Raw genomic sequence first — 11,021 nt, 5'->3', positions numbered from 1 at the left:
CTTGCCTTAATAGCTCTAAGTGCACTGATGTTTTAATACTCCAGAATTGTCAGGGTTCAGGTTTCATTTTTTGCAAGTTAATATGTTACAGATTCAGAATTGGGGGTGTTTCACTTTGCTTACTTGCTCAGAGTTTGCTTGGATTTTTCAAAAGTAACAAATTAACTTTATCATCATGATGTTGCGCAACAAAAGGTTTGGTTGTAAATAACTTTTAAAATGAAAATGTTGTGCAAAAACAATGCGCAGCAACGTCTGTCTTATGTAACTATTCAGAACTATGATTAATTACTAAGTTAGAGTTTCTTATAGTTGAACTAACCAGTCGGGGAACCACCTGTTGATCAGGAATGATTAGCCAAACGTAATCAGTCTCCGTCTGTCTCTGTTCTGAACAGATTCACAATGCAGTGATACACTGAGGTCAGCATCAGAGTGAATTCAACGCAACACTGCAAACATACACCATAAAATACACAAGCAACTTCTCTGATAATTTATTTCTTCTTAATTCTGTTTTTTAAAGAAATATGTCATCTTTTTGTGAATCTACGTAGTTTGATTGCCTGTGACTTTGCTGCTGTTTTAACGTAATTTTCCTGTTAGTGGCACAAAAAGGATATTTCTATTCTATTCTATTCTATTTTTTATTTTCTCCAGTCTACAGGGTAGACATGTCGAGCTGTGGTTCACCTTCTCTCAGGACAGTGGAAGGACATCCACTTTTACGACATGATCAGAGACAGCGTTCTTTCTTTGGGAAATGATCATTATTTTAGATTCTCTGTGCAGCAGTTCAAATAACTCAGGCTCCAGGGTTTATGTTGGCAGGAATACAGTCAACAACAGTTCAGCAAATGGCAGACTGGTTGATTTTGGATCCAGGGTTTCTGCAAAGATGCAGTCCTTTTCCTTTCTGCCGAGAAATGTTACAAATTTAGTCTGTGAAAACACCCTAGAAGCCCTAAAAAAGTATTTGGTGAAGCATAAACTGTTTAGAATAGTTTTCCATCCTCAAAACATCAAAATGAGTTTTTAGAGTGAAAGATAAAATCCCATCTCATTCACAATAAAGGGGTTTTGTTTACAATGTCTAGAACAAAAGAAGCTGAACATAAACATCCATGTAAAAAACATAACTGCCCCTGAATCTGGTATCTGGTTGCTGTGGTTAAAATTGAGGTTTTTTTTTCTTCCACAAGTTTTGTCTGATATTTGAATGATCAAAAGCATTTAAGTGCTACAAAAAAAGCAAAAACAGAATAAATAATCAATAGTTTTTCACTGTAAATGTGAGTAATGCCCGATTACAGTTAATTATTCTCTACACAAATTTGATGACAGTTAATATGATTTGTATCTGCTTCTGACAACAGTAATTATTGCAAAAGAGCAACAGATGACACACCATGAACAAAGCTTTAAATGTACTTCAACATTAACATTCACCAAAAGCAATGTGTAAAAATGTGCATGTTGTATTTATCTGTTTCGTCGGACATTCTTAAAATAAATACCTAAAATTATCACGAAGAAAATTGTAAATTAAAACTCCTTTAGAAGAACTCACCCCGCTGTGTTAGTAGATTCATGAGCCAATGAGAAACATCCCTGCCTTACAACATCTCTTAAACTCCTCTGCTTCTCTGTGTTTAGTCTGGTAAGAGGCAGGGATCTATTCTCCACAAAATGATTCCTGGTTGAGCTTTAACTTGAGTAAATAACGATCTGAGTAAATAAAGATGGTTCAAGATCTGCTGATGTCCCCAGGTAACCCAGAATGAATCTCTATCCGTCCTATTTATCTGATTTACACGAGTCCATCAGCTACCAAGATCAACCTCACTATGCAGATCATTCATAGACCCTTTGTTTCCACTAGTTTGACTAAATATTCCTCTTATACATAGTGGAGTCTCTCCTTATGAATGATTTAGATGATACTTTTCCACAGTGAAACACAGTATTCCCTAATGACTGTCTCATAAAGCACATTTATATCCTTTAATCAACTACAGCCACAAAGACTGCACATCACAAATATATGGATTCAGAAATTTAGCATTCAGAGTGAAACAAGCCCACATATTTACAAACACTTTTTTTATTCATTTTTTTGCTTCGTACACAGCTGATGTTAGACGTCAAAGAAACACTGTTACGCCACAGAATGCATCAAATTAGGAGAGCGCTTCAGAAGCTGTTTGAAATTGTTCTACAGAAATGTTTTCCTCGACGAGGAAAGCATTAGGTCGGCCTCTTTGTTTTAATTTATAAATCTAAAAAGCTAAAACAAATTTGAACCAAAGTTGAGGAAGAAACCTTCAGAATGTGTTGCACTCATAATTAACATAAACTTTGCGGTTGGAGTTAACAAACAGAAAAAGATGCAGTTACAGAGGGTGAGTTGGTCCTTGCAAAAGTTTTCACAGACACAATAAAAAGCTCCTTCTCAGTCTCTCACAACACTTCAGTTTTTTGCAAAGATATGTTCTATATATATATATATATATACACAACATGAAAGGAAAATTTTAACAGATAATGTCTAAAAACACACACATGTCAAGAGGATCCCGACCTCTGCATGGTTCCCCCCTCCATACAAATGAAAGTTGAGGCTTGTGAAATAACAAAGGTTTAATAGCAGCTCTATATCTCCAGCTGTTTCCTCCTCAAATGGACTCAAATCTTCACTTCCTCTGCCTGCTTCCGAGAAGGTACGAACAGAGCGAAGTCTCAGGGAAAACAGCCGTAGCAAGAATTGGTCCTTGAGGTTTTAGTCTCATGCCAGAGAGTAGATGGTATTCATCGGAGAGTGGAGCTCTAGATTTCCACCAAAGTCCAAGTCCCTGACGTCTCTCCTCGTTCCCGTGTACTGGCCGATGAACGATCCGTCCTCATTGAACTGGATTTCTCCTCCTTCTCCGTATTCAACCAGGCTGTCGTCGCTGTCTGATCTCTTCAGTATCGCCTCCACAGACGGCTGAGCTCTCTGGAGTCCTCTTTCCTCCTCTCTGGCAAAAAGAATAAGGGTGTCAGCACAAATTGGATCTCAGAAACATGAACTATTGTGACTGAAATACAGTAAAAGGTAATGCGTCGTACCGCCGAGGATAGGGCAAAGTTGAGACACGTGCTATCCTGAAATATGAAAACATTTAATTAAACTGTGTAAAATTAAAAGATTGAAATTCACAAAGTAATTTATTTTTCTTCATAAAGTTACTGTAAATAATGTCAATAGTGTCAATAAATCAACATTTAGTCTTTTCATACCTTTCAAGGGACCTTGAGTGGTTGAGTGGAAAAAACAGAAGGTTGAGGTATTGGAAGGGAAAGTTTTAGATAGAGAAGGAAAAGTAAAGAAACAACAACAAAAAAAAACTATTTAATCAAAGGGTTACAGAAAATAAGGTCAGATATCTGATTTGAACTGCATCTGTGCTCGGATGTGCTAAAGCGTGATTAACAATAAAGCCGCAGCTTCCATTTGGCTCCAATCTTCCTGTTCTTAGGAAAGGTTCACGTTGGAGGTTGTGTCTGGGCAGAGGACATTAGTTCAGGAGAAAACAATTCAAATATGATTCACTTCATTATGTATTTCCATGTGATTTTGCATTATTGAATGTGAAAGTGTGTCAGGCCTAAAGCAAGCTGAGGCTCCATTTATTGGAGTTGATAAAACTTTACTCCAATAAATGGTTGAACCACCAGTAGCCCAGCAAAGTGAACTTACATTACTAGTAAAGATCATTTTAAATCACTTCTCAAAACTTATTTTTATTTGTTGGCCTTTAACTGAGGCCTGATGCTATAACCTTTAAGTTTTGTTTTCTTCACTTATTATTGCACTTATTTTTTATGTTTTCTCTTTCTTTTCCCATCAACGTATTCTACTATGTTATCATTTTTGTACAGCACTTTGGTTTTAAACCGGCTTTTAAAAGTGCTATATAAATAAATTTGACATTGACATTCCTTTTCTTCCTCCCTCACTGAACTGCATAAGACAGGTCCACATTGTCCTTGAAACATGCTAAATTGTCCCTGTTATCTCTGCTGCACATGGTAAAGCGAAATCCCTTTAATGCTAAAGGTGGCTGCAGTGCTTACACAACATAGCTTTTCCTTTTGTGACGTAATTAGTCATAACAGACCACCAGCACTCATAAAAAAAACTGAACAATAATTAATTTTTACTTGGCAGTTTAGTTGGGTGTTACTGGATTAGTTAGTTTGTAGATGAAAGTATTTCAAGTGGAAGATCGACATATTTTGCTGATAAATTCTTATATTTCGGGGAGAATTTGCCTGTGTTTTATTCTCTATATGTCTCCATTGGGAAAATTAGTGCTGAACTTATTCCTTTGTCTACTGTCCAACCAGCCCACATCTCATTAAGCAGGTATTCAATAAACAATGACTGAGACTGACAGGAATTTTAGCTTTTATTTCCTGATAAACGGGTGATGCCTCAACTTGGGAGTTTTGATGAAAATTGCTAACTTTGTTAATAATTGCCTTTAGTTATAAATGACCAAACCAAGCCTGTGGTTGCACAACACTGTATAATATTAACTTCATAAATGTCACTCAGATAGACCTCTGCATTAAATGATATCAGGTTGATTCCGGATGAAACGAATCAAACTAACTTTCTATTTTTCTGCTCAGGTAGTGACTGGGATTTTTCCAAAGAAAAGCCAGTTATATTTGATTAATTTAGGAACTCAACAGTAATTGGATGCAAAGTACCAATCTACAAAAAAAAAAAAAAAAAAAAAAAAACTGTTTTTATTTGTTTATTTAAAACTCATCCTTGAACTTGTTCAGTTAGGATGGACATTATTGGTACAGTAATGTCACAGAGCATTTTCAATTTACGAAAGGAAAACACACAGATACAGAGCAAATCCATGCAAACAATGTTATCAGAGTATAACCTGAACTGATAGGTGTGTGTTACAGTGTGACATTATTCCTCATTACCAACTACAAACAATAATACAGCAGTTTATATGTTAGTTTTGGATGTTTACCTGTAATCAAATGTTCCCTCCTGATCTTTGTCATCCACCAGTTCCAATGAAATGTCCTTTTTGTCGCGCACTAATTCATAGAAAAGGTTTAAGTTAAACAGTTTGCTAGGAAAACAGAAGCAAACAGCAAATGTTCTATCAAATATGTCCAGTTATTTTAGTAATTAATTGCACGTAGATTTATGTAAGACATAAAAATACTGGACGCAGCACTTTATGCTGGTTTGTTTTTCCCAGTGTGCACCTCTGCATACTGGAATATTTCACAGGAATTCCCCCCCTTTGTACCTGGATATTTTCCTCCTCGGCTCCTCTTGATGAAACACACTATGAGGAGGATGAGCACGATGAGAGCCACAGCACACATGATGCCAATAAACCACCCCTGAGTGGAAATGTCCACCTGGTCCTGAGCATATACTGGGACAAACAATCACACAGGAAGAGAGTCAGCATCTTCCCAGCACTCCATAGCGGTTGTGTCAAAAAAACCCGAGAACAAGAGTAAATTACTCTCTGTGGTGTAGTGGGGAGACTCCTCCGTATGCCACTCTCCCAGCCCGACCCGAGTGTGTGCAGCCACAGAGAATCTGTAGCGAGTGTAGCGGTCGAATCGCCGGATAGAGAAGCTCGTCACGTTCGGTGGGAACTCCTCCACTTTCAGCTCTTCTCCTCTGCTTGCATTCACTGTGGAGAGGTGGGATACTTCACAAAACTTGGACAACTCTTGATGTCGATCCTGGAACATTAAACGTTCAGGTATCTGACCGCTGAGTAGTTACAAAAGTTTATTACCCTCTTCACAGACTTCAGTAGTATTTGGATTTCTATGTGCAGATACTGCAGTGGTTATAAGGGGAAGGGATCCATAACCAGCTTCTCTGGAATTGCTGTGAGTAGTTGATTTTTACGTATTTCTGAGTGCGCTTGGCATCGTTTGTTAGAGTCTTTTGGCATACCTACCTGTCTGGTATTTCAGGCTGTAACCAGTAATAACACCATTAGGCTCTTCTGGTAGGTCCCAGTCAACATAAATGCTGTCCAGATGTCTCTGTTGGATCCTGAAGGATCTCGGAGCAGATGGTACTGTAAAAACAAAGCCCAGGATTGTAAGCAACATTTTAATGCAAAGCCTGTAGAAAAATAGCAGCATATTACTTGCAGATGGTTTATTTTTTTATTATTATTATAATTATTATTATTATTATTATTATTATTATTATTATTATTATTATTTTTATACCTCCTTCTGGTGTGGAGAAGTGGATGTGATTACTTGGCGGTCCTTCATACCGGCTGTTCGTCACTACTATATACATCACGTAGTTGCTATAAGGAATGAGGTCAGTGACGACGCCTGAGGGTTCTGGATCGCTGTTGGGAAACACTTTGGACCTCATGGCTCTGTTGACCCTGTGCCACCTCAGCTGGCTGCTGTCTCTCCAGTAGTAGACCTTAAAATTCAGAAGAAACACTTTTCAGTCTTTGCCTCTGTGTCGTCACATAATTGGCACCAGAGTCAAAATATGAAATGATGATCAACTAAAAAAACACACACACACACACACACACACAATTAGTAACATTATCAAATAGAATTACCAGCACAGCAAAAACATGAATGTAGCTTATTGAATGTTGTTGTAACTCAAATACCATAAAATGAGCTATTAACCATCCTATAGCAATTAGCTTTAATAATGTGCAGGGAGGGTTCTGCAGCTATTATTACGTTTTATCTTTTGTCACAGTCATAATAGACCCACCTTGTATTCTTTGAGCTGTCCCATAATAGATTCACGTGTCACTGGGTCCCAATGTAACGTAACCTGAGTGCTCTCGATGTCAGACACTCTCAAGTTCAGGGGGGCCGCTATCGGACCTGGGAAAAAAATAGAAATGGAATGCCATCTTATCTTTACTGTTGATAAGAAGAAGTCTTTCAGAGTAGTTTGTAAGGCAAGAAAGGAAAAAAGACATGGAATATGAATAAACAGAGAGGTATTGCCTTCTGAGAGAATGTTGATGGCAATGTGCTGAAAATGTTCTAAAATAAGCCAAAAGAGAAGTTTTTAGTTTCTTCTCTAATGTCACGTCTGTCTTCATAAAGTGGGAGAAACAGCGGGAATATTTTGGAAATTTACCACAAACTATTTTGGTGATTTGTTCATTATTTACAGAGTGCGTGTTTTCAAACGTTTCAGTGAGATTTAAATGATAAAGCAGCAAATAGACAAACTGCACTGTAAGTGCAAGCAGTACTTACGGTCTTCACCAGAGTAACCAATGACCACGGGCGACTCAGGTCCAAGCCCGAAGTCATTGACTGCCTGGACTTTGAGCTCGTAGGGGGTGAACGTGTCCGCGTCATAAATGTAATACTTCAGCCACTTTGTAGTTGCATTTTTCCACTCCTCTCTGGAATCCCTCCTTCTCCACCAAACCAGATACTTCAAGTGTGGTCCGTTCCACTCTCGCCACGTCAGAGGCTGCAAACACAAGAACTGTCAATGTGATGTTTTGTGTTAAGGAAGATTTATGTGGTAAACTCCCACAGGGAAATACAGATTTACGGTTTTATGTCAGTCCTAGTTACCTCCCAGCTGATTTCCATGTTATTTCTCCATGTACCCACACCTTTCAGATTCTTTGGTATGACATCAGGAGCTGAACAAGAAAACAAAATGATCTGTAATTGATTTAAAACCACACGTTCCAAGCTTGGATTTTTCCAAGCTAAAAGAGACAAGCAGGCATGATTTTATCAAAAGTTATAAATCTAACTCTTTTTTTGTTGTCCTTTTGATCAGGAGGTTGTTCAGAATAGTGTCTCTCTGGAAAGTCTGCTCATTAGCTGTTAACCTTAAGTGAGTCCTAAGACACAGGAGGTCGAGTCACGGCCTGAGGCGTCCTTCTACATCGCGCTCTAGACTGCTTCAATCCTGAGGAGCAGCTTACTCAGAGTGTAACACAGATTTCTCCACTAGGAATATGTTTACACGGCACATTGATTTCCACAAACTTACCGAGGACAAACATAAAACCCAACGGGTCGTAATTAAAACTAGTTCATTCTGAATACTAATGTAAAATAGGAATACTCCTATTTGCCTGCTACTACTTTCTCAGTTTTAAACCCTTCTAAATATAATAACTAGGTTTTACACTTATATGCAGGATCACTCCTTACTCATTCTGAATCAGAAGAATAATAGATTTGCAGATTATAGTCAAGGTTATATAATAAAATTTGATTGAAACAAAATTTTATTATTATTATTATTGTTATTATTAGCTGTATTAATAATAGAAAACTAAATTAACTGATGGAAGTTGCATACAAATGGTTTCATGGGAATGCCACTTACACAGGCTACTTTGTTTGGATCTGAGTCGCAGAGAAAACAACATCCTGCCAAGCAAACCCGCATATTACACATTGTGCTAATTTTGTCAAAAATGATTTCTTAACCTAGTATCGTTCCCCATTTGACTAACATAAACATTTATGTTTCTATTATTCACATGTTAGATTATGCTACTGCATGAAAAAAAGATAATTTACGACTTTAAAAAGGTCAGTGTGAAGTTCTCTCTATGAGACCCACGTGCGCCGCTGGTCTGGAAGCGCTTAGATGGCCGACTGGGACGACTCGATCCGATTTCATTGTTGGCAATAACCCTGAACTCGTAGTAGGTGAAAGGTTGCAGATGCAGCACGACAGAGTTGAGATTTCCTGGGTATGTCGATAGGTTTTTCCACTTTCCTGGTATCCAGTCATCGTCATCATACTGCACTAAATACTCTGTCGGAAATCAAAAAATGGTGCTTAATATTATCATGACGAACACACATGCAAAACATTTCAAAAGCAAAAGGTGTATTCCTGTCAGTTTATTTAGCTGATTCATTTTACCAGTGATGGGGCTGTGGTTGCTGTCCCCAGGAACCCAACTGAGTCGCACACTGCGTTCGTATGGATCTGACAGTTCCAAGTCAGTCGGAGGACTTGGTCGGTCTACAACAACAAACAGACAAAAAACAAAACGTAAAAACAGTTTTAAGACGAACAGGCAGCTTATCTGCTAAAATAGGTTTTCCTTCCTCTGGGTCCTACCCATCACCATTAGGTGTGCTGATGCAGACTTCTGTTCCAGGTCATTTTGGATCACACATGTGTAATTCCCCTCATCACCTCTGTTCACATTAGTAATGACAAGGTTTGATTCATCCATAGAGACTCTACCAAAGTAAAAAAAAACAAACCCTCAGATCACATTGAAATAAAAAGCTTTAATTCTTTTGTGAGACATGAATTAAACTTGAGGAAAAGTCACGGACCTCCAACTGAGAGCAGCTTGGTTTTTGTTTTTCATCCATGTTGTTTTGATTGGTGTGGTGATGTCTGCTTTTACACCACACTCCAGGCGCACATCACTTCCACGCAGGACTTTCATACTCCGTGGTTTGGTCACAATTATGATGGGCTCTAAGAAGCATAGCAAACAATGCTACTGTCAGACCGTTAGTAGAGCCTCCTGGTGACAAACGTTTTCTGTGAGGATCTGTCGTCTTTACCTTTGACCTCTACTCGGACTTGATTCTCATCTCTCCCTGCTATGTTGCTGATCACACACAGATAGGTACCCTGGTCTTCTATCTGGATGCGTTTGATCTCCAGAGTCCCGTTCCTGTGGGTCCTGAAACGGTTTCCCTCCAGATTTCCTTGTCCGTATTTGGACCTGTGTCAGACAAGCCATAAACCTGCAGACTCGGATAGGTTGCTCCCTAATGCCAGCCAAGGCGAACAAAACGTACCATCGCAGTTCAGGAACGGGAGAGCCAAAGAAGCGACAGTCTAAAAAGGCACGATGTCCCTCTATCGTCTTTATGAGCTCATTCCTGGGCCCAATAATGCGAGGCGTCGCATCTGAGGGACAAAACACAAGATCATCTCAGTAAATTTGGTGACTGATACTCACCACAAGGAGGATAAGCCACAAAACATCAGTGGACTGTTCACTGGTTCATATTTGGAATTAAATTGTTGTAAATTTGAGTGGAAGGAAAAAGTGTGACAGAAAAACAGTACAGAATAAAAGCCCCATTGAGATGATTGTGGGGAGAGTCACAAAGCAGACACTGCAGCTGGATTCAGTGCTTTTAGAGTCACAACCGACAGGCCTGTCGGTAACAACTGTGCTTTCATGTCTGTTTTTCTGTATTTTTCTAAAAGGAGATGAAATATTTAATATATGTTAACATTTTCTTAGCTTAACAAAGGCAAAGACAACTTTTCACCCTCAAAGTTGTTCTAACAACTTATCTTTAACAACTATTCTGGCTGGGAGCTTCCAGTCTGAGACCTCCCAGTTGAGTAGCAAACCAGATGTTTTTAACGTTGCAGTTTTGTTCCTCAAATGTAAGATTCTAATTTTAGTAAACAAATGAAGCTAAAAAAAAAAAAAAACAAACTCCGAATGACATTGACAAGGCAGATGTGCCGTCTTTTCAATCAGTATGTAACTACATAAAGTTGTTGATTTGTGTTGACTGTTTCTATAGATAAAAAGTTGCTAGAGTTGGTCAAAGGCAAGATGTTGTAGATTCCAATGCCTGTCAACATAGAAGAGCGTTAGGCATACATCTAATGGATGTTTATATTTCACTGTCTTTTGGATTGTTCATGGTCATTTGTAAAAAAGATTCACAATTTATGGCTTAGTGCTGACTTAGAAAAATAACTGAATATTCTCTAAGTAACAAAACTTACGTAGCACATTGACAAACGCATTGGCCAGTAGGTACCCATGCTCATTGGAGGCATTGCACTGATAGACAGCCGTGTTTTCTGTGGACACGCTGCGAAAGGTTATCGTTTCTCCAGACACCTGCCTGTTAGGCTGCGGTGTAGACGCTGAAAGACAAATTACATGTGGGTGAAGAAAAGACTGGGCAAGAATTAACATTTAGATTCA

At 38.5% G+C, this 11,021-nt stretch overlaps 1 protein-coding gene across 1 annotated transcript; it reads right to left on the bottom strand.

Annotated features, from left to right (window-relative positions):
* Positions 1-2,086: 2,086 nt before the first annotated feature.
* Positions 2,087-11,012, bottom strand: nfascb (neurofascin homolog (chicken) b). The gene is made up of 18 exons (XM_015043302.1): positions 10,817-11,012; positions 9,862-9,973; positions 9,622-9,785; positions 9,385-9,532; positions 9,161-9,285; positions 8,960-9,061; positions 8,651-8,848; positions 7,639-7,709; positions 7,309-7,531; positions 6,809-6,924; positions 6,286-6,496; positions 6,006-6,128; positions 5,556-5,729; positions 5,331-5,462; positions 5,043-5,112; positions 3,280-3,291; positions 3,109-3,144; positions 2,087-3,017 (listed from the first exon to the last, which is right to left on the bottom strand). Exons 1-18 carry the CDS (start codon positions 11,010-11,012, stop codon positions 2,786-2,788), a joined length of 2,445 nt encoding a protein of 814 aa, XP_014898788.1. The 3' UTR covers positions 2,087-2,785.
* Between the last annotated feature and the right edge of the window lie 9 nt (positions 11,013-11,021).

This window comes from Poecilia latipinna, unplaced genomic scaffold, assembly GCF_001443285.1.
Source record: "Poecilia latipinna isolate Pla-1442-1.1 unplaced genomic scaffold, P_latipinna-1.0 Scaffold36, whole genome shotgun sequence".
In the NCBI taxonomy this organism is placed as follows: domain Eukaryota; kingdom Metazoa; phylum Chordata; class Actinopteri; order Cyprinodontiformes; family Poeciliidae; genus Poecilia; species Poecilia latipinna.
This window is presented reverse-complemented; position numbering and strand designations above follow the sequence as displayed.

Coding starts and splice junctions, on each gene's coding strand:
- nfascb (XM_015043302.1), bottom strand. CDS start 11,012: ATGTTAATTCTTGCCCAGTCTTTTCTTCACCCACATGTAATTTGTCTT. Junction 8,849..8,959: donor CAACCACAGCCCCATCACTG/GTAAAATGAATC, acceptor GATTTCCGACAG/AGTATTTAGTGCAGTATGAT. Junction 7,532..7,638: donor ACATGGAAATCAGCTGGGAG/GTAACTAGGACT, acceptor TTGTGTTTGCAG/CCTCTGACGTGGCGAGAGTG.